This window comes from Colossoma macropomum, unplaced genomic scaffold (assembly GCF_904425465.1).
Source record: "Colossoma macropomum unplaced genomic scaffold, Colossoma_macropomum, whole genome shotgun sequence".
NCBI lineage: Eukaryota > Metazoa > Chordata > Actinopteri > Characiformes > Serrasalmidae > Colossoma > Colossoma macropomum.
The window spans coordinates 9,692,539-9,717,165 of NW_023494805.1; the positions used below are offsets into that span (position 1 = coordinate 9,692,539).

Sequence of the window (24,627 nt, forward strand, 5' to 3'; positions counted from 1 at the left end):
GTTTGAGCCTGGTCTCAGTTCGAGACTGAAAGCTTGAAGAGCCTCAGTGTTTGAGTAATTCTGCATGGGTGAACATGTGAAATGAGCTGCTCTGGTGCCCCGGGCGCTGATCCACACTTGATTGGGGCAAAGCAGGCTGAGAGTAGCTTATTTTACACACTCACGTCATTGCTGGAGGTTGGCCATACGGGGGGAGAGAGAGAGAGAGAGTGAGAGAGAGAGAGAGAGAGAGAGAGAGGAAAAGATATAAAAGAAAAGAAACGAAAAAAATAAAACAAACTACACATTTCCTTTAAGCATTCCTTATTTTATGTGAGAGAAAAAAAATGGAAATAAAAAAAATACATATACTGATTATTTGCAACAAGTCCCACGACCTGCCTGGGTGCTCGTGGTGCTCGTACACATTAAAAGACTCCCAGCTCTGGAAAGAAAGAGAGAAAATAATCACAAACTGACTTACAATCTATATAATTACCATCATCTGCTGCACCCCTCTTTTCCTCTCTGGCAGCGAAGCACTCCATCCATTTTTTTTTTTTTTTTGCAGCTATGGCCTGGGGGAATGTTACATCAAAACTAATCATAACGATTAAAATCAGCTTTCTCTTTTTTTTCTGAAGGGGAGAGAGAGAAGAGAGGAGGGCGAGGAGGCAAGTTGCAGGCAGGGCTGAGGCAGTTTAGTACAGGGGGAGTAAAAGAAAAGAAAAGAAAAGAAAACAAAAGAAAAGAAAGGGGGACAAAAACGAGGCACGTCTTTAAACTGTAGAGAGAAATGCGCACATAGCTTTTTTAAAAAAAAAGGGTTCTCCTTTCTGGGCTCCTCCATCCTCCACTAGTTTGCCTTTTCCTCCCCTTCTCTCCTCAGAGGGGGGGGCCAGATTTGGTTTAGGCTAGGCTAGAGACATGAGCTAATTGTATCCTGATCTTTTTTGCCTTGAGGGGTTTCGAAGCCCTGGAGCGAGTCTCCCTCTCGGTTTTGTTCCGTCTACCTCAGCCGAGCTATTGCATTTCTCTCTGGCGTGGCGCGGGAGGCAGATCGAGGGCGAAAAAAAAGGAAAACAAGGAAAAAAGGAGCGGAGAAGGAAGAAGAGAAGAAGACGAGGCAACTTTTATGTCCATCCATGTTTCAGGTAAGCGGCAGAAGGGGGGAATTTTTGGTGCGTTTTTTGCTTTCCAGCGCTGCGCCTTTTGACTGGTCGCTTTTACGCATGTGCTGCGCTGCGCGCCACAGATCCAACCCCGAGAAAACCCCATATATATTCAAGCACTTCCGCAACCTCGAGTCTCTGCGTCTTTTTTAAAGACTCTTTTAAGCGTCCCAGCGCTTGAACGGAGCAGTTAAAAGTGTTTCCATCCGTCGTGAGGTTTGATGTTGAACTGGCCGCTTGGCGTCTCTTAGTGTCTCTCTGTGTGTTTTTAAGTCTCTGTCTCTCGTCGTGGTGTTTGTAGCTGCTGCTGCTGCTGCTGCTGTGTGGCTTCCCTGCTTCGGCTCCTAACAGCCACATTTTCGGGTCATTTTGACCCACTTCCAGCTTCCCTCGCTCACCCAGACCGGCTCCATGTTCCTGGATGCCCCAGATTTTGCAAATGAAAGGCGCCATTGTGGAGTAAATGTGCCTGAAGGCTTTTTCTGAAGACAGGAGGCACCTTTTTCTCCACACACACATACACATCAGTGCTGATTCAGTGAATCGGCCCTTTTGTAGTGATGCTTTGAAACCAGAGCTTTTCCTTTGGCTTCACTGTGCTCAGGTCTTCAGGTTGCTGACCTTAACTTGATCTAGAGAGATGTAATGTAGCTACAGTCACACTCACGGGTCAATAGACGGCGAAGTAAACTGAAATGAAATGGCTGGTGTGAGTGTATATACGCTCAATGCTTACTTACCTCCGTAGTGAGTAAAGTAAAAAAGATGAAGGGGGACTTTTAACGTAGAAAAAACTTTTAAAACACTCTGACTTTCTCTCGCGTGGCTCGTTAGTTCAGTTACGTGATGAAAACAGGCTGAAAATAAGTTGAGCCAAATAATATAATAAGCTAATGATGCATTGGCCTCAGTTACTTCCACTCTTACCGCGTTTGCTTTACTTTCAACGTTCGCTTTTTGTGCGAATTTTCCGTTCCACCTTAGATGGTGCGGCAGCAACATTGTTGCGCCTGCACAGACCTGCTTGCTGCTGCAGCATTTAAGGTGGAACGGGAAATTCGATAAAGCCAATTTCAGCCTCGTGTTTTTTTGTATCTGCTGGTGTATATGGGGCACAATGATTGGGTCCAAATAGTTTCAGGAGTATCAGTTTCTGTTCTGGTCCAAATAAATGCTAATGGTGGTCCCGATGTGTCCTATAGTAACTCCCTTATAAAATCACATGAGTGTGGGTGCTGATCGTCGAACGTGTGTTGGCAAGCCCTGTCTAAACCAGGCGAATCCGCTAGAGGTCGCTGTTGTTGCTGTACCAGCTGCTGTATTGGGGTGAATGAAAACCCGGTCAAGCTCTCTGGGCATTTAAGGGTCTGTGTTCTCCAAGAAAAGTGGGTGTATTTGTTACTGGAGCAGAGAGTTTGACAACGTTGGTATTGCCCCCCCCACACCCAATTGCATTGCATTGCATTGCACTGCATTGCATGACTGGACCACCATCTGCTTCCACAATTTTCAACACTCTTCATTGTTCTCTAAGTTCCCATTGGTTTCTAGTGCTGTAATTAGAGGCCATGCAAATTTATTTATGGATTATTTAATTTATCTATTTTTTGGATTAATCAGAAGCCAATAACTACTGACTATTGAGTGGTCATGATACAGCAAGGACAGCAGGCCACACACCGCAGATGTTCCCTTCAATTTGGTGTGTCTGAAATCAATACTGAACACTTACTGTAGTTCATACTACATCCATTTTTGAATACTACATTCTAATAGGGGTTGCGCAACTAGTAATTTTAAGTCAACTAACCGTTCAAAATAGTAGTCGACTAGTTGATTAGGTGTCATTACTATATTTAAAAGTGTTCTGATGTGTGTCAAAAGTATTTTGTTAGTAGCTTGTTAATAGGGGGCTGGGGTGAGGCGGATGCTGCAGTCTGAAGAGTTAGATGTGCACTCTGGGTAGTTTTTGTTTTATTTCAGTAAGTTTCAGCCCCAGGCACCCTACCCACACCTTCCTGTGTTGTCCTGAATTGTTTGAAGCCGTAGGCCACAAGTAAACGAGATATCCTTGTGGAGTTGATGCCTGGTGCGCCACCTTATTGAACACAAGTTTGTTGCTGTTGCACTTACTTTGCACTAAGTGTTATGTGATTGGTCAATTTGCATGTCAGTAAAAAGGCCCTTTCAGACAGTTCTTAAAAACTACCCGGTCTGGCTTACGAGCCTGTATTTATCACACAGCTTGCAGTGGATTTGGTTTCATTTTGTGTAGTATTTTCACACCAATATAATACTTTGTTCACAGTTTTTTACTGTTATGCATTTCTGACGGTGCCCTTAACTAGCGCCTTATTAAATCACATCAAATCACATTTATTGTCACATCTTATTTACACAGCTGTGAAGGTGAGTGAACATCTTAGGTGCATAGCTTCCTTGTAGTACTTAAATATGCAAAAATAAATAAATAAATAAAAATATATGTATACATATTAGACTCTTAATATATATACATATACACAATATACACATTAATATACACCAGTATTAGACCATTTCCAATGTACAGTTTTTGTACAGAAATATGTGAAAGTTATGAAATAAAAGCTATGATGTTTATTACATATATATGCAATGTATATTCCATATATATATATATATGTATATTCCATTTGTCAGTCTGAGGTATATATATATATATATATATATATATATATATATATATATATATATATATATGTGTGTGTGTGTGTGTGTATATATTACCAGACATGGATAGAAGATGTACAAGATGTCAGTCCAATCTATATGTGCAGGTATAGCAGGTGTAGGTTGGCTAGATAGAAGTTCTGTGGATGCAGTGTAGATTGTCCATGGAGATTATCATGATGATGATTTAGAGGTGTAGTGACCCATTGACCAATACACCAGCACTAATAGTTGACTAGTCGACTAGTCTATGCAGCCCCTACATACTGTACACTTACAGTGCACCTACTACACAAGCATTACATACTGCACATACTAAATGCTTACTGTATTACTATATACTATACACTAATTCTAGCATTTTGTACTACACTCTTAAAAAATGGTTCTTCCAGGGTTCTTTAGTAAAGAAAACAGTTCTATATAGACCCATGAACACTCAGAGAGGCCTTTGCATGATTAAAGGATCCTTTGCATGATGAAATGGTTCTTCCGATTGATGTAAACTACTGCATTGTAGAGAGATCTATACAGAACTGTTTTGAAAAGGGTTCTACATAGCACCAAAATGGGTTCTTCTATTGTTACAATGTCAAGCTTGTAACAATAGAAAAACCCTTTTTGGTGCTGTATAAAACTCTTTTCAGACAGGGTCTATACAGAACCATCTACAGCACATTCTCCATCAAGCTGAAGAACCCTTTCATGATGCGAAGAAGCCTTTAATTATGCAAAGAGCTCTTTGAGTGTTCATGGTTCTATATATAACCATTTTCTTTACTAAAGAACCCTGGAAGAACCATTTTTTTAAAGTGTGTACACTGTGTTCTCCTGACTCCAGGAGAGCAGAACACAATCTAATGCAGGGTAAAATGTATCATAGACATTTTATGTGGATAAACAGATCCATGATGAACAGATTGCAGATTCACACACAGTTATCAGTTTCACCTCCTGATATCTTATTTTAGCCATCATCTCCTATCATAACAACCTTTTATGCAAATTCTGACAATTGAACACATATTTCTCAAAATTCACCCTGAGCTGTGCTGCTGTATCATAAAAGTAACGTCCTTTCATCAGAAGTGTTTGTCATTGTTTTAACTACCTTTCTGATAGAACCACAACTCTATATAGAACCATGAACACTCAAAGAACCCTTTGCATGATTGAAGGGTTCTTTGCGTCATGAAATGTTCTTCAGGTTGATGGAAAATGTGCATAAATGTGCTGTAAATAGTTCTATATAGAACATTTCTGAAAAGAGTTCTATAGAGCACCGAAATGGTTTCTTCTATTGTAACAAACCTGACGTTGTAACAATAGCAGAACCCTTTTTGGTGCTATATAGACTCATTTTCAGAAAGGTTCTATATACAGCCATCTATAGCGCATTCTCCATCAATCTGGAGACCTATTTCACCATGCAAAGAGCCATTTAATCATGCAAAGGGTTCTTTGAGTGTTCATGGTTCTTTATAGAACCATTTTCTTCACTAAAGAACCCTTGTAGAACCATCATTTTAAGTGTGTAGCACTGTTTTGAGGCATGTAGATAACTGACAGTGAGGGCTAGCCAGGCTAAAGTGCACCCTCCACACTTTTTTATTCACAAATTCATCTAAAACGTGCTGCAGGTGTCATGCAAGCAAAATATATAGTAAAATGCGTTCAAGTGAATGTGAGTCTGTATGAACAGACCACCACATCAACCCATAAATTACACTAGTCAACCCATACATTTTCAACTTTTGACGATGAACATCTTGCAGGTTCACGCAGTTTTCTGTTTCAGTGCCTGTCAGTTCATTACCACACAGACCAGAGTTCCTCGCAGTGTTTTTGTGATGCATGAAATATCAAAGGGAAGCCAAAGCTGAGTCGTTGCTCGTGGAGTCTGGTTGCGTCGGCTGCGTTTGAGGCTTTATTTACAGCAGAATGTAGCAGATTTGCCTGTTTACTTAACTGCCTTTGTAACAACGTACTCATATGGTCATTTACAAATTTCCCAGGAGATGCAGGAGATGAAAGCTTCAGGAAATGCCGGACTTTAATGCCTTTCTTGAACGCAAAAAATAAACCTGTGCATCGTCCGTGATGGATCTCAATTGACTGATCTGCCTCAGAGGCCACACCCCTCCATGCCTCTGGAGTTGAATGGGACTGAACAGTGTCCAGTATTTGCACACATCAGATTTTGACAGGATGTGGTATAACATCTGTGTTCTTTTCATTAACTGTTTGAGGAATACTGTGGTTTTGGACTCTCTCTCTGGAGCAGCAGACCCCTTTTCTTCGTCTCTCCTGGAATTGATTGGAGGCTTTTTTTATTGTTGCCAGTGAACAGAAACCTTTATTGATTGTACTTTTGGTTTCAAACTGTGAAAGATGAGCAGTGATTTCATTTAGCTCCTCAAGAACCCTCAGCCAGTCTGCAGTTTTGCTGGGTAACATTCAAACACACCTGAGCCAGGTAATCAGGATCCCTCTATAGCACCTGATCAGCTGGCTCAGGTGTGTTTGTGGCTGGAAGGGAATGAAACTGGGGACTGGCTGAGGGTCCGTGAGGACTGGACTGGAAATTGGTTTTCACTCTGAAAAATGAAGGTTCTTAAATAATCCTGGCTTGGAAAAAAGACAAGCTCTTCTTTAAGATTATAAACCATACAGTCCCCATACTAGAACCTAGATTTAAAGTCTTATTACTGCTCTAGCACCTTCTCTGTACATTTCTCAGCTCTCTATTTTAAAAATAAAGGTTCCTAAATAGTTATTGGCTTGTACACTTTTAAAAAGGAAGGTTCTTTAGGGGTTCTTTAGTAATGAAAATGATCCTATATAGAACAATGAACACTCAAAGAACCCTTTCGTATTCAAAGAACTGTTGTTTTATATGATTCTTTTAGAAAGGGTTCTATATAGCACTGTGTGTTCTATATAGAACCATGAACACTCAAAGAACCCTTTGCAAGATTAAATGGTTCTTTGCATCATGAAAGGGTTCTTCAGATTGATGGAGAATGAGCCGTAGGTGGTTCTATATAGCACCAAAAAGGGTTCTTCTATTGTAATAAGCTTGACATCGCAGCAATAAAGGAACCCTTTTTAGTGCAATATAGAACCCTTTTCATAAAGGTTATATATAGAACCAACTACAGCACATTCTCCATCCATCTGAAGAACGCTTTCATGATGTAAAGAACCCTTTTAATCTTGCAAAGGGTTCTTTGAGTGTTCATGGTTCTACATAGAACCATTTTCTTTACTAAAGAACCCTTGAAGAACCGGGTGTAGGTGAAACATTTGATTGACATAGACGCTTCACAGTATTTGATGGTTCTTTAATCTTTGAAAAGTTTATTAACACTCACTCATTTGCTTTACAACACTGACTCTGTGAAGAACCGTCTATTAAAAGTTTTTGTAGGGAACCAAAAGTGTGTCTTCTGTAGCATCACACTTTTTTGCCACTGGGGTCAGTTAAGTGAAGCATGTCAGGGTTAAAACAGGCAGCTTCTGTTCACCAAAGCCTTGAATACACTGTATCGCTGCCCTGTTATGAACCGAGCATCATCAGCTTAACTCCCACTAAAACACCTCACAGCGCTCCGTTCAGTGGAGATGGTAAAAACCTTTGCCCTGCGAAGCTGGAAATGTGTCCTCTCAGTGAACTGTGCCTACTTGCCCCACAGCTGCTGTAAACGTTTGGGAACTGTGTGTCGTTCATGGACACATATGAAAGATGTGGACCATGCTGGAGGATTTCGATACAGAAATGCTTGCAGTTTAAAGCTACAGCCATGTCTGAAGTGCAGAGTTTACCACTTCTTACTTTTGTGCCAGAGCTGAGGTGCAAATATGTCTAGGTAACAGAATAACAGCAGTCATACTGTGTCAAAAGCCACACAGGCAGGTCTATTTGTGGCTGTTGTGGGTACGCAGTGCTAATTGGTGAGAGATTAGCTGCTATTGTTTGTTAGCTACATTAGCCTCATAGCTCCAGTGCAAAACTGAAGAAGCCAACCTTGGATACCAAATGTTTTGGCTGGTCAGCTATGTTTGGGGGTGGGGGTGTACATTTGGCTGATCCGTTGCTTTAATTCAGTTTCAGGAGTATTTAAATGTCAATGGCAGTGACTGGGCGGTGTTTGTAGTTCCCTGCTTGCCCCGTTCATTGTCATTGATTTGTCCTCGTCCGTTTAGAAGATCATGAATGGGCAGTGAGCTGAAGCCCTAATTCTACTGGGAGAGACTGTAATTCACACTTTTATACAGATTCCCACAGCAATATAGCAATTACCCCTTTTGTAGAAGGGGGTCTATATAGTACCAGTACTAATATATACCTTGTATCTTCATTTTTGTCATTTTTCAGTTTATGTCAATTTGAAAATGCCTGTTGCCCTTTACATTATGTGTAAATTACATGATGAATGGACCAAAGGAAACTTACAAAAAAGTCTGGTTCCACTGACTTGCATTAAAAGTGAAGTAGGTTTTTTCCTTCTCCTGTTATATATATATATATATGTATAACAACAATATATATATACAATATATATATGTGTATAACAACAGTGGAACCCTTTTAGGTGCTATATCGAAACATTTTTTGAAATATTCTAAAATGGTTCTTTAAGTTGTCATCAGAACTTCAGAGTCCTGGTTTCACTGCACGACTGGGTCAAAATGCGGAGATGAAATTTCCCCGTTGTGGGACTAATAAGGGTCACTTAAAAACCCAAACTTAAAGTGGGTAGAAGACTTTCATCCTTTAGACTTTAGAAGATAGTATTACACTGGAGGACGTGCTGTAGATGGTTCTATATAGAACCTTTCTGAAAAGGGTTCTATATAGCACCAAAAAGGGTTCTGCTATTATTAGGATGTCAAGCTTGTAACAACAGACGAACCCTGTTGATGCTATACAGAACCATCTACAGCACATCCTCCATCAATCTGAAGAAGCCTTCCACAATGCAAAGAACCCTTTAATCATGGTTCCAAGTAAACTGTAAAGAATGGCCTGTCAGTTCAACCTAAAAAATTACCTCATGTGGTAACAAGTAAATCAACTAGTTTATTCAGCCTAAATAAATACTTACCAGTGTAATTTTTTGAGTTGAATAACTAGTTCAGTTGCTCGTTACATCAAGTAATTTTTAAGGTTGATCCGACCGGCCATTTTTACAGTGTAGAACAATTTTCTTTACTAAAGAACCCTTGAAGAACCATCTTTTTAAGTGTGTACTAAACATTTTCCAACCAGACTTCAGATATTAGAAGACAGAAGTATGGAACATTCTCCACCTAGACGTTAAGGAGACAGAATAATAGACTTTCACCATCTAGACCCCAAACACAAGGCCCGCAGGCCAAGTCAGGCCCGTGACACAGTCCTATTTGGCCTGCAAAATTATTTTAACTTTCTATAATTATTAGCCCATTTCACCCTGAGATGCACTATGGTCCCCAGCATGCACTGCAACATGGTGTGCGTTCTGACCCTAACAGCAATCTATGGGCCAGCAGTTACACAAAAAGAAAATATGCCTGGTGTCCAGTAAAGCAAATGGGCGGGTTTCTTTCCTTTACTTAATTGAATTTCATTTGTGCTCATTACGAGTCACATTTATGCTGGATGCTTTTCTTTAAACTATTTATACACATCTGTGTGTGACAATAATGATTTTAGCTGAAACCTCCACAGCAGGACTAAATCTTTCTCTTTACATATCTTGAATTAGCGCATGTTGTAAATTGAAACATTTTAAAGTTCTAGTTCAGGCAAAACATCAGATTTACCCATGTTTTCTTTTTTCCCTCAAATGTAGTGATGACAAGCGTGTTGTCTGAAGTTTGCTTCTTTAGTTTTGTACTGGAGCTATGAGGCTAATGTAGCTTACAAGTACTGGAAGCTTGTAGCCAAACAATTATCATTGTGCAAACCATATTCATGAATCACAGACTTGCCTGAAACTGTGCTGAGCTGTTAAGTAATCTGAAATAGACCTGCTTCTGTGGTTTCAGACACTGTACAACACGCTGTAATTTATACAAACAGACAAAACAGACAAGATTCAAGATTCAAGTTTAAAGATGGCTGGCACTGCTGTTTATCTGTGTGATGTACTTTTGTCTGTTTTATAAACTAGACTTTTAGGTTTAGTTTTATAAATTAGAAAATACGGGGCAATACATTTACGATAGGTCTGTCCAAATGAGCCACACATTCATTCATTAACAGGAGAGCCACATGTACTAAAATTTAAGAAGTCTACTAATTTGTCATTTAACATCAGTGAATCCGTAAAATACAGCCAAAACAAAGTGATTAACGCAAACCCTCCTGTGTTAAGTGATGTAGTCTTTTACACTGGGTGCATGTGTCAAGCAGTGCGAAGCACAAAGTTTAGTTTCACTCTGATTTTGCTGACTGCCCCTATATAAGCATGTATCAAAAGTAGTGGGTTTAGTGGATTCATGAAGAATACAGACTGGTTGGTGGGGCATTGCCCCACTAAATGAGCCCCTGAAACTGGGCCTGCCCCTAGGTAGGGATTAAATTCAGTCCTGAGGTATTTTTTTCTTTTCCAGGTGCTCCTCTGTGATTTTATTGCTTTTGCCATGTCAGTGTTTTTCTCTCTCTTCTCCTGAGAAAATTACAGGCCAAATTGACTGTTTTTCACCAAACTCAATGACGCTCTAACTTTTTAGTTTCATCCAGATACACACCCAGTGCTTTCCCAAGCAGATGTTGCCTTGTGTTGGAAAACAAAGAGAAAAAAAGAGATCATTCCCCAGATATTAAAGACTTTCCAAACCCCTAAACGAAAATTGGGTGCTTTTGAACAATCACTCAACCATTTACTTGGTCTGGGTGGCAAAACTTTGACTCCATACACTACCTGGGAGAGCTTTATCAGGAAGAGAGAGATAAAAAAAATCACTTAATTTAAGGTGGCAGTGAATTTAAGGTGGGAGTAAATTTAAGGCAGCGGTAAATGAGAAAAGTAAGATCCCACAGGCTCATTAAAGGGGTGATTATAATGGCAGCTGCAGGTACAGGCCTAAAGTGTTCCTTTTTATATTCACATATGCACCAAATCAACTTTTTTAGAATGTTTTTCAAGGTTAAGTTCTCTAGAAACAATGACGAGTTGTATCACTGTGAGACTCTGGTCTGATATAAAATTCTGATAAAATGAAATACAGCCCACTAGAAACTTGCTCGTCCTGCGGTCATTTTATTGCCGTCCAGTTGCGAGAGTTTTATCGCTGAGGAGACGTGTCCAGAAGTCCCCCGATGAGCTAATCCAATCCAAATAGGGCTGAAGTAACAGTCTTGAGTGTAACTATCTTGAAGTTAATTAGAAAGCAGGAAACTGCAGTCATGTCGTGTGCAAACTCTGCTCTGTCTCTGACTCATACACATGCAGACCAATTTGGTGAAGCCCTCCTCGCTAACTTTAAGTGACAATGCTCCCTCCCTGCCCCCCCCAACACGGTGTGGGAGAGCGCAATCTGTGCGAATTAGTGAAGAAACAAATTACCTGCACTGGGAGTGTGATCCCCATGCAGTTTCACCCAGGTTTGTCTTTTGAAGAGCAGCAGTGTGTCCCCCGAGGGCTCCCTGGCAAACACCCCTCATCTCACACGCACACATCACATTTTTTAAAAACTATGCATGGCTTCTGCCGGAGCCCTCTTATCAGCAGCAGCACAAATGCCATGCAAATGGAGCCGTGCTCGGCGCAGGCCGCCACTCAGAGGCAGGCTTAATTGGTAATTGGGATCTAGGTGTGAAAGCCACACTCGCAACCAGGAGCGAAAACACGGATGGGTTTGAAAACCTCCAACTTCTTCTGTTTTTTTCTCTTTTTTTAGTAATTATTATGACAGCGGCTGCGGTATAATTTTTTCATTTCCAGGGGACGTTCAGGGGGGCTTTTTATCATCTGCTATGTGTAAAGTAGGCCTGGGTTTTCTCAAGCTTACGTGTGCTGATGATCAGTGAGCTGGGGAAGTTGTCCCGGCAGTGTAAAGTGTTAGGGATGCACCAGAATTCAGGGTGGGCTTTATGGCAAATTCACGATTTTTTAAAACATTTTCATGATCCACAATATGTATCATGATATGTAGTTTTTCTAAGGTTTGGTAAGTAGAAACAGACAAAAAAGAGCCCATATTTCAAACCCATCCTGATGCTGCTGCTGCTGTATAAACTGAAACTATTTAATTAACCATTGCCATTGCTCCACCCGTTTTGTTTTCTACTATTTTATACTAATGCTGTTTGCTATCCAGTGTTGACCAGAGGAGGATGGGTTCCCCTTTTGAGTCTTGGTTCCCCTCAAGGTTTCTTCCTCTTGCTCCTCTTTCCTTGCCGCTGTCGCCACTGGCGATGCTCATGGGGGCTTGGACCCAGATTTTTCTGTAAAGCTGCCATGTGACAACACCCGTTGACTTGACTTGACTTGACTTATTGCCACGTTTGAAAAATACAAAAATCAAAAAACTATAAGTACAATGATTTTTATTGTTTTACACACTGCACCGTAAAACAGGACTAATTATGCTCTATTTGTAATGAAGCCTGCAGTTGGCCAACACTGACAATACCCAGAATATGCTCAGAAAAGCTCATTATGATGTAATTTATCACAGTACCGATAAATATCTACATATTGCCCACCCCTAACGAAAATTAACACATTTCTTTGGCCGCAAATGATACCAGTAACCGATCATTTTTAGAGACGGACTAAAATTTCAGCTAATGAAAGCTCCACTTTTATCCGAAAGAGAAAAAAGAACAAAATATTAAATAGATTTACAGCAAAGTGTCAAAATCTAACACTTAACAAATAATCTGACAATGAAAATGAGAAATAGTGATTAAATAGACTGTTTGTTCCCCTTCGCTCTCTTTTTTACCTCTGTTTTTGAAAGTTGGCACTGCAAACACATGGTTTGTGGCTGTTTCTTCTCTAAATGATAAGCATTAAATCCACTTGCGTGCTACTAGCGCTGCCTGCTGGAGAAACACCAAACTGCTAGATGGTAGTTCCAAAGCCATGTTCATATGCTTTACATTTTAAAATACTATAATCCTATAATAATATAATATATAATGTACAGGGAATATAGGAGAAGTTAAAGCTTAAAAGATATAAGTTGCTAATGGTGTAATTCTTTATGCCAAATAGATCACTAGATTTATCATTCTGAGATGATTCATTAATTAGTGGTATTATCGTGCACTCCCAGAAACTACTGGTCAGTTATACTTTTTCAGCATCTGCACCAATTCAGTAGTAGATCAAAAGAACTACTGTGTATTTTCTATGGGTCTCCTTTCTTCTCCTTTCACATTTAGTAAGATAGTACACAGTGCTTTTTAACCAGAAAGTTACCATGCAATTAAGAAAAGGAGGAGTAAAGGAGGAGTTTGGCAAAAATTAAATTTATGCAATTTTCTCTTTACACCGAAAGTAATTTTTAACAGAGACATCTTTAGATTTCCACTCGGGCTATGAGGCTAATGCAGCCAACAAGTAATGGAAGCTTATGAGATACCAATGACCATCAAACTAAATCCTAATTCTTAATGCATTTGATTGACAAGTAGTCAACATAGTAGACAGTGATTTAAAGGGGAATTCCACTGATCTTTCAAAATTAACTGGTTAACATGTAAAGTCATTCAGAGTGGTTTGATGTGAGAGACACTTATAGAGTCAGAGTCGTTCACAGAGGTGGTGATAGGAACCATCTGAGGAGTTTAATGCCTTTTAAAGCTCCCTCACAGAAACCTATTACATGAAATGGTAAACAATGCATTGCATGATGCCTGGTACGTAGTTTTAGGATAGTTTTTGTCATAAAATGTATATTTTTAAAAATACTTTGAAGGCAGAGAGGTACACGTGGGGTGTTGTTAGACAAAATAGTCCCCAACGACAGTGTGTTTTTTCAGATTAAACACTATTTCACCCCCCATCAACATTACATATAAAACTCAAAGATGCACGTAGGTTTACTGGTGGTCTTGGATAGTAAATAAAATGGCTATATTTGTGCTGTCGACATCACAACCTCTGGTTCCTATCAGCACCACTGACAAGAAATCTGAGTCTGAGAGTTTCTATTCATTGAGAAACTCACATTTAATTATACAGAAATATTGAACAATAGAATGGACTTCCTCCTTTTCATTCCAAATACATATCATCATAATACATAGAGATTGTGGCAGTTCTTTGTGTGGAGTGTTGTACGGCTGGAGGTGCTTGAAAACGGCCAAAACTAGCTTTTCCTTCACATTGACCAAAAGAGAGAAGGCATTCTCAGTATTGACTGGTCAGCTGTGATGTTTTTTTTGTTTACTCTGCATGAAAGTTAAGTTCAATTTAAACAAAAGAACAAATGTACAGACAAAATTCAAGATTGCTCCTTCTACTGTTACGTAAACTCTTACATAAACAAGACTTCTAACAGTGATTTTAGTACCAGATGTGAGTTTAATATGAAATCAAAGTGATATTCCCATCACCGAATATTTAAGAAGACATTTCGCTGGTTTCACTGAAAGCAGAACACATGGTTTTGGATTGTGGTCTTCTCTCAATGTTCTTCTGTCTCCAAAACTTGGTTCACTGTTCTTGATCGATATAAAATACAAATGGAACCAAAGCGCTTTTGGTCAGTGCTGTAGTACCATTTGTACCTTCTCTAATGGGTGCCATCTTTGTGTTTTCCATTAGGATAACCGCTCAAGTATGTCCAGGCCGATGATCACCAGGTCCCCAGCATCTCCTCTCAGTAATCAGGGCATCCCCACCCCGGCCCAGCTCACCAAGTCCAACGCTCCAGTGCACATCGATGTGGGCGGACACATGTACACCAGCAGCCTAGCCACGCTAACCAAGTACCCAGAGTCCAGGTGAGGATCCTACTGCTCTTTGTGTAAACAGCTGGACAAAATGACCTGCTGTATGGATCATTGCATCATTATATTTTCTTAGATGCCAAATGTGTCTTGGCTAATCGACTACATTTAGGGTAGCAGGAAAACTATGTAAATTTGAATTTTTGCTGGACTTTTCCTTTAAATGAAACAATTTTGAGTGCAGCTAGCCAAACTACTACTTTCATTATACAAATGTTATCATATACATTATGATGACTTTGAGAAATGTCTCAATGAAAACTGAACACACGATATTAAACTGTAAAAACTATACTTAATATTAAAGAGCCCATATTATGGAAAAGCAAAGTTCCCCAGCTTTTCAAAATAAGAGTTTGATGGTAGTATGTTAACAGTGTTAAAGTTCGCTCCTCAGTCCTTACAGTCTATGCACTTGTATGAAAAAGTTTGAACACCACTAGTCAACTTACACGTTTTGTTGATTTTTTAAGTAAAAAGTTCACACATCCTCTGCAGGAAACTTCAATATGACATTTTTTTGCAAATTTGAATGCAAAATTTCTATTTATTTGCTGAATTTAACATAAAAACACAAAATATGAAATATTCCATAACTTTTACACCAGTATTTTCTTTCCTCAACATGTTATATTCAGCAAATTACCAATAATTGTGCATTAAAGTGTACAGAAGTGTGTTCTCTGTAGAGAATAGACGATTTCTTTTGCATTGGACAGTTTCATCCAAATCATCTTGCAGCTGTAAAATCTGTAGAGGGAATGGAAGTTAAGACCTGGCTAGCGCTGTCATAGAATTGAGGTTGGGTACTGATGTTGGATGATCAGTTCTGGATCACAGATGCCACTCTAGCTCATCTGAAAGGTACTGGATGAAGCTCCATCACTCCAGAGAACGCCGTTACACAGTTCCACAGCTCAATGCTGATTAAACCCCCTTAGCTGACACTTGTCATCAGGCATGGTGCTCCAGAGAGTCAGCAATAGGTTCACCTTAGTAGCTGAAATCACAAATTGGAGGGGCTGTCTGAGTAGTTTTGTACATAAAGTGTTCAAAGAATTAATATGTCATTTCATCACCGTATTGGTGGAAAGGCTTCAGCTCATGCCAAGAAACTAGTGACACTATCAGTGGGAGGTTAATGGAATATTGACTAACCCTTGGATAGATGGGTCGCATTGGACTGCATTTACAGCCCTGATGATTCACTAATTCGCAAATTATACGCTCAGTCATGTTTCTCCTTAGAGGAGTGTTTTTCTGCCTCGGCCCATGCTGAGTCTGTGTTTGAAAAAGTGGCCAAAAACATTTTTATGAGGAATTAAAATATGGTGCCCCACCTACAGTTGTATGCAAAAGTTTGAGCACCATTTGTACTATTTGCATTTTGTTGATTTCCTAAGTGAAAATAAGTAAACACATCATTTACTGGGGGGAAAAAAAAATAAATATTTTTCTGCTAATTTTAGTGCACAGTTTCTATTGTTTTGCTAAGTTTAACATATTAGAGTAAAAACATATAATATGAAACACGCTAAAACGTTTTTTAGAAAATAAAACGAAACATAATTTGACCAGGGATGTACAAACATTTGCACATGACTGTATATGTGTGTGTTTAAAACTAGGAGTGTAACAATACAGCATATTGTAATGTGTCGTTCAGTGTGAGCTTCTTATTCAATACACACAACACATTCAGCAGACTGGAGCAAATATAGTACTCAGTTTAGTACTGATTATATTGCATGAAGCATAAAAATGAAACAAGCAAGCCAACAGTGAGGGCACACCATCCCTCCTCTGAAAACATATTATGACCATATTATTAATTGGTTTGTGAAATCTTACATCCCCAGTTGTGGGATTATAAGGACTGGGCCTGAATGCCAGCTTGTGTCAGATGTGCTCAGATAATAGTTCATGCATGATATACAACGTTGGGACAGTAGGTAAATGCAAATAAGAACAGAAAGCAGTGATTTATAAATGGTCTTTTACAGGTATTTAATTGAAAATAGCATAAAGAAGAGATATTTAATACTATATTTTTGTAAATATATGCTAATTCCACCTTTAATACATGCAACACATTCCAAACAAGTTGGTACAGGGGTAATGTAAGACTAGGAGGTTTGTGAAATGATCAAGAACACCTGTTTTGGAACTTTCCAAAGGTAAACAGGTGAATAGGCAACAGACAATACTATCATGAGTGCGTTTGAAAGGAGCATTCACGAAAGGCTTGGTCATTTAAGAGCAAGGATGGGATAAGAAAAACTCCATGTGTGAATAGAACAACAGTTTAAGAACAATGTTTCTCAATGCACAACTGCAAGGAAATCAGGAGTTTAGGGATTTCACCATCTACAGTCTGTAACATTATTACAAGATTCAGAGAATCCAGAGAAATCTCTGTGCGTAAAGGTTAAGGCCAAAAACCAATACTGAATGCCCCTGACCTTCATATCTCCAGATGGCACTGCATTAAAAACTGACATACTTCTGTAATGAAAATAACCACATGGGCTCGAGAATACTTAGGAAAACCGTTGTCAGTAAACACACTTTGTCGCTGTGTTTAAAGTTTGTCTTGTCTTTATTAATAATAATAGATATCTTGCATTTGTACTTTTTGTAATTGAATACAAGTCAAAATAAGTTGCAAATTACTGATTTCTGGTTTTATTTAAATTTTTCTTACTGTCCCAGCTTTTGGAGTTGGGTTTATACTGTTATCTATAAAAATAGACAACTGTATGAGCAAAAGTCTGTGAAATCTGACTGGATGCAAAGATAAAAATTCAAAAATCTGCAGTGGTTGGATGAAAAATTCACACAGTTTTCCTCTGAAGCCAAATATAGTCAATATAAGTAGCAGCCAAGATTACAGGTACATTACAAAAACAGAGTGATTACTAGCAGGATTACATCACCACTCACACACCAAACGCAGCCATCGATAAGACACAGAACGACACTTTTTTCAGTACCAGCATGTAAACACAGCATTACCTTGGCTACAAGGTTAATGTAGCTAATAATTAATAGACGCTTAGCCTTCCTCGCTCGCTTGCTGTGTCGAGTTGTTATGTAATCTCAAACAGACTTGCTTATGTGGTTTCTGACACTGTATGATTGTTCATATTTTTTCATTCTTATAGAAAATGTCATACATGTATGTCTCTGCATGTCATCTAGAGACAATATAAGCAAGTCTATTTAAAAAGGTAGGTTGAGGCAGATGGTGGTGATTTAGACATGGAGTTTTCACAAAGCTAATTGGTAGAATAAGCTTTCATTACCTGTTAGCTACATTTGCCTCATACCTCCAGTGTAAAATTAAAGGAGCAAACTTCAGACACCAAACATGTCTTGGCTGTTTCATTATATTCAGGATAAGGGGGAGATTTTCACCCGAATATCACTTAAACCAGACAGATTAATAAGAAAAAAGTCAGTATTGAGGAAATGGTGACTGATGTGGGTGGGTGAAGACCTTTTTAAGGACGTGTGGTGAATCATATGTGAAATGGATCTGATGTGTCTGCCTGTCGCTCTCATTAACTCTCTGGCTGCGTAATGTCACCCGCCATGTCGCTGGAGCGCCGTGTCAAAGCGCATTTATCAGTGGCCGCCATTGTTCACGCGCACAGATGCTGCTATGACTTCTTGCACTCAGGGTGAAGTGGGGCAGCCGAATGTGGAGCGTTTCACTTCAGCCATGCAGGGTTTTAAACCACCATGACTCGCATCAACAGTTCTTCATTAGCTGCTGATGGCTTTTCCACCGCCGCACTCAGCTTGTGTGGTAAAGGCCGTTGGTCGCAACCCAAATGCTAAAAGCCCAGCACGGCTGAAAGCCCAGAAGAACATATGCACTGTGTTCTGCACTAAGTGACTGACTTTGCCCAAGCACGCCATTAGTGCTATTAGGGCAATGTGGTACTCATTTGTAAATCATTCCCACTCCTTCTTAAAAACAGACCAAACTGAGGTTTTGGAAGCTCTGCTATTTTTACTGGAAATATTTCAGCCTTTTGAAACCATTTATGAGCAGCGCTTTAAGGCAATAGCTCAGTGAAAATTGAACTGAAAATTTAATTGTTTTTGCCAAATGTAGTTGATCAGCCAAGACGTCTGGTTTCTGAAGTTTGCTTCTTTATTTGCACTGGAGCTGTAGGGCTAATGTAGCTAACATATAATGGAAGCTTCTAAACGCCAGGTTAGCATTGAGCTAACTGCCTCCTAAATCATCACACATTTGTCCCAAACTGTGTTAAATTGTTTAGTAATCTCAAATAGATTTGCTCATGTGGTTTCTGACACTGTTTCTGTATGATATTCTGTTATTTATGGTAAAAGACCAAAGTATGTCACATAGCTAAAACCAGGAGAGGCCATCTTGAAGCCTGAATTCTGTCTGTACTGGCACCTCCATATGAATAGGGATCAATTTATGTCCAATTACCTTTTGAAAAGCAATAAAGTGACAGTTGTGTTTTTATTTCTGTGAAAAATTAATGAATCTGTAGCTTAACTTAAAATAAAACACTTTTCAAGTTTCAAGGCCAAAAATGAACTGTATTTACAAAAAAGTTCCTACTTTTGTCTGTGTTTATAGATAACAGTATGATAAACACGCTCAGAAACCACATTCACAGGTCTATTTGAAATGACTTAAAGAGACACTCAAAATGAAAAGTTTAACCTCTTTATGTCTGTGGTAAACATGCCTGCTTGTATCCTACAGTGGTGTCCCTGTAGTCTCTAGAGGGAGATTTCCAGAATCTGTTCCCTGCTAAAAAACCAGTACAGACCAGCACTGCATTCTGTTCTAAGCTGGTTTGTCCTGGTCTAGTGCTGGTCTGGTGCTGGTTAAGCATAACAGCATCCAAAACAAAGTATATGCTGGTTTTGCTGGTGACCAGCGAATTAACTTCCATTGCTGCTGACCAGCAGACGAGCATCTAAAACCCAACATGTGCTGGTTTTGATTTTTCAAGCAGGGTTGATTTATGTTGTAAGTAATAAGACTTTTTGGAAAAACTACAGCTGCTTCGGGGTTAGAAAAAGGCTATAGTTAGCAAGGTAGCTACTTGGCTACCTAGAGACCTTACCTCAGTTTGACAGCTGATTAAGAATCACACTAATGGTAATTTGGTTGTATTTATTAGACTGTCATGATTGGTCGACACCACAGGGATTCCCAATGGTTGTATGATGTATTCATGTAATGCATGCTGGGTATTGTAGTGAAAGAACCTGGGTTTTCAAACATGAAAACAATATAAAATCATGGATTCTGTTAAATGAATGAATAAAATGAATGAAGATGAGAGATTCAATACTGCCTTACAGAATGGTGCACAGCATGACAAATAACACAACAAATAAAGTTTTAGGCTGGAATAACTTAACAACCGAACACAATTTGATGCAGGTATGTGATGATTTAGTCCTGCAGGTTGCACAATGCTAATTGGCATGCATGCTGTAAGCATCCATAACTTGTTAGCTACATTACACGTGTAGCTCCATTGCAAAACTAAAGACACCAAACATGTCTTGGCTGATTGACTACATTTGGGGAAAAAACGAAATCTGTGTAATTCAGTATTTCTGCTGGACTGTTTATTTAACCGAAATGATTTTGGGTGCAGTCGTACCAGCAGCCGCTCAGAGCCGCAGGGCCCTGGACCCATCTGGAGGCTCAGAGCCAGGACAGCGGGGCGTGGCCTGGGGCAGAGCAGGGAACACTGTCCTCCAGATGGCCCTTTAACTGCCATCAGACCAAGGGTCACACATTTTTAACCACTTCACAGTTTCCTGTTCTTTTTGTCCATGAGCCGCTCTTCAGTGTAAACATGCCCAGTGTGGAAGTGAGTTAGGATTAGTCTACAGAAATAAATTGTAAAGATAAATGAATTAGAGTCTATAACAGCAGTCAGTCTGATATCACAGAGCAACAACTGACAAATGTATGTGTCTCTTCTTCTCTCTGTCTCTGCACTTAGTGGAGAATTACACTGATTTTTCATCAGTTCTACAATATTTAGTCACTGAAATGCAAACAAAGTCATTCAGAGTGCTTTGATGTGAAGTGGTTCACTGTAGATTAGCTTAACAACTCAGATTTCTCTACAGTGGTTGTGATGGGAACCAGAGGTCGAGCCATTTTAGCCTTTTATATATAGGCATTTTATTTACTATTCAAAACCTCCAGTGGACCTACACATTTTTATACAGTGTATGATGTTGATGGTAAAATAGTGGTAAATCTGAAAAAAATATTTCTTTTCTTAGTTTTCTTAGGGTAATATTTTGCCTTAAACACGCATGCACCTCCCTTAAATGGATTTTAAAAAGCTGCCAGACGTCTGGTTCCTATCACCACCACTGTGACTCGATAAGTTTCTCTTGAATGGAGAATTTTGCATCAAACCACTCTGAATGACTGTTTACATCATGTAGACATTTTCAAGAATGTGTGATATCCTCATTAACTCTTAGACGTCTAGAGTTATTAGCTTTATTGTGCTAAACTATTTAAGTGTAATTACGTATATTTACATTCTGTGTTGACAGTATTCTGTGGCAAAAATGTAAAGGATGATTTTTCGTTCCACAAGACAAGAGTGAACACAACCATAACTTTTCATCAAATATAAATCATAATACAATAACATCTCACACAAGTGTGGTATGGATGTAAATTTATGAGTCATACTTTCTCCATGTGTTTCAGTGATGCTGTTAACTGCGGCTTCTAAGGGTTGAAAAACATGGTTTTAATTAGAAAATGGAATTTTAATTTCTGCTGTGGTCATTGTTACGGTAGTGTGACTATATATCTTAATCTCTCTCTCTCCCCCTCTCTCTCTTTCTCTCTCTCTCCCTCTCTCTCCCTCTCTCTCTCTCTCTCCTCTCACACTCATGCTCTCTCTCTCTGAACAGAATTGGCCGTCTGTTTGATGGCACGGAGCCCATTGTTTTGGACAGCCTGAAGCAACACTACTTCATCGACAGGGACGGTCACATGTTCCGCTACATCCTCAACTTCCTCAGGACGTCCAAGCTCCTCATCCCTGACGACTTCAAAGTGAGTGAGAGAATGATGCCTGACTGTGGTGTAACGTTTAGAAAAAGCTTTTCAGTGCATGAGATCTGCATGTACCACATATATACATATATATTTATATATATATATATATATATATATGTATATATCTGACTGTAACAGGCTAGATTTACCTTTGTTGTCACATTTCTTGGCTCAGATCAATCTAACCAGTGACCACACTAGTGATCTACAAGTTTTTATTAAATTATGTTTTTTGAAAATGAACAAACATTCAGCTAATAGTTTGAAAAAAATAATACAAAATAAATGATATAAATGTAATTGAGTTTAATTTGCCATGAAAAGGTAATTCGGTGTGTTTGAGAGCCTCAAGGCTGAAGCTTTAGCATTAGCTACAAATCAGTTAAGTTAGGTGAAATATAGTGTCCTTAAAGGGGAATTCCACCAATTTTTAAAAATCTACATAATTGAATGACTAAAATGTAAACAAAGTCATTCAGAGTGGTTTGTCTGAAATGCTCCAACCTAGATAAACCTAAGAGTCAGATATGTTCATAGTGGTGGTGATAGGAACCAAATGCCTGAAGCATTTAATGTCTCTAAGGCTACCTTACAGAATGCTGATACACAAAATAGTTATGAATACGCTGCCTGATGCCCAAGACACTGTTTTACGATAGCTTTGTGATAAGGTTTTGACTTAAAACATAGTTTATTAATCTATTCCTTAAGAGATTTACATTCAAGGCAAAAAACAGTCCTTAAATAAAAATATATTTTTCAGATTTACCACTATATAACCATCACCAACATCACGTATAAAATCTCAGAAGGTTCATTGGTCATTTTTGATAGTAAATAAAATGGCTGTTGTGTTGTAGACATCACGACCCCTGGTTCCGATCAGCACCACTGTAAAAACAGTCTGTAAGTTTCTCTACAATGAACCTTTTCGCATCAAACCACTCTGAATAAGCTTGTTTTCTTTGCACAATTGAATTATGCTGAGATTTTTAAAAAAGTGGTAGGATTATTGCTAAGTGCTTACATTAGTAATGTAGGCTCATAAAAATGTCATGATCAGTGATTAAAAACAACTGGCAAATACTCATGTCCAACAGCTACAGACTTTAAAGATGTAGTGTTAGATGAAACTAATAGATTATAAGCTATTAAAGGCAACATGCATTAATCAGAAAAAGCCTAAGGAAGAAGTTGAGGATGTAAAATATTGTTGAAAAATCTTAGTATTATTATACTAGTCATACTATTAATATTAGACTATTATTAAACCGCTGTTCTACAGTCTAGGTTACAGTGATAGTTGCAGTTTCAGTGTTAGGAGATCACTCTTTACTCAAAATCTTGATGGCAGCTTATATCAAAATCTCCCATTTAAAGCCTTCCAATGGACACAGTGCACAAATGGCAACAGATGAGCTTCAGAAGTTTTGCAACCCTGGAACTGCTTACTAAATCAACTGCTCTCAGTAATGAACACCACTACATAAGCATTCATAACTCTAAAAGTGTGGTTGACCCAGGCTTGATGTGTTGCCATAAATATCCAAAACAAGGCATACTGCAGATCTTTGTATTAACCATGATGCAATCTGGCAATAGCGTTTAGAAAAACCCCGCACAGCCCTCATTCTGGCCAAGAGACACATTTGCATTCCAGTGGCTAGCTCTTGTGTGTCATTTAGCCCTTAATTACAAATTTGCCTTGGGAGAAAACAAATAATCCCATTATCTGATGGTCTGTCCGTGAGGAAAGTATGTCAGCTAAAATAAGCAGAGACTCAAGAGTAGCCCTGGTTCACTGAAAGGCTACACTCACAATCTTGGAGAGTTTATGGGAGCAGTACGGTTTAGTTTTTCCAGTCTTTTTAAATCAGCTCGCATTTTTTCCCTGTTAGGCTTCCTTTTGTTTTGCACTGCTGAACGCTGTCGTGAAACACTGATTTGTTCTTTATGCACTTTGAAAAGAACTACTTTAGCATCTGGGGTTCTTACAGCGCTGGTGGCTGTTTATGTATCATAAATAGTCGTAATTAATTTTTACCTGTTTTCCAACCTCTCTTTACCTCTCAGAATGAAGTGGGCTGTGTTTGTTACTGTGCCTTTAAGACTGATATGCAGTACCACGCAAAATAAGAGACCACCCTTCATTTATTTCATTTTCAGTACAAGTTATTCATTTGTCAGAAGATATTTTTGATGAGACCTGATAAAAAAATGAAAGGTCAAAAAGAAAAAACAGGAGTTCAGAAAGGTTAAAAAGAGAAAATTACTCCTAACAACCATGCAGCGCCTGGTAGACCACCAAAATTAACCCTATCAAAGTCAAGTCAAAGTTTATTTATATAGCACTTTTTACAACAGGTGTTGTCACAAAGCAGCTTTTCAGAAAAATCCGGGTCCAAGCCCCACTGAGCGTCGTCAGTGGTGACAGTGGCAAGGAAAAACTCCCTAAGAGAAAGAGGAAGAAACCGTGAGAGGAACTAAGACTCAAAAGAGGAACATCCACAGGTGTTTCTGTCCATCCTTCCACTGTGAGAACACAACTCAGTGCTATGGGTCTGAAAGGATGTGTAGCTGACAAGAAGAACCTCACTGGAGAAAGGAAGACAGAAAAGTAGAACATTTACAAATCAGACAAAGAAGCTTTTTTCCCTTCTCTTGTAAAATGACTTTTTTGGAAATACAAGGTTTTGCTCTGACAG

The 24,627-nt window shown here is 39.0% G+C and overlaps 1 protein-coding gene across 1 annotated transcript in view; it reads left to right on the forward strand.

The window, feature by feature from the left end:
* The first annotated feature begins 649 nt into the window (after positions 1–649).
* LOC118825843 (BTB/POZ domain-containing protein KCTD1) overlaps positions 650–24,627 on the forward strand; it is a 31,413-nt gene continuing 7,435 nt past the window's right edge. The window contains exons 1-3 of the mRNA XM_036596690.1: positions 650–1,133; positions 14,633–14,811; positions 21,775–21,919. Coding sequence (XP_036452583.1) covers positions 1,125–1,133; positions 14,633–14,811; positions 21,775–21,919 — 333 coding nt within the window. The 5' untranslated portion in view covers positions 650–1,124. The remainder of the gene's footprint in view (positions 1,134–14,632; positions 14,812–21,774; positions 21,920–24,627) is intronic.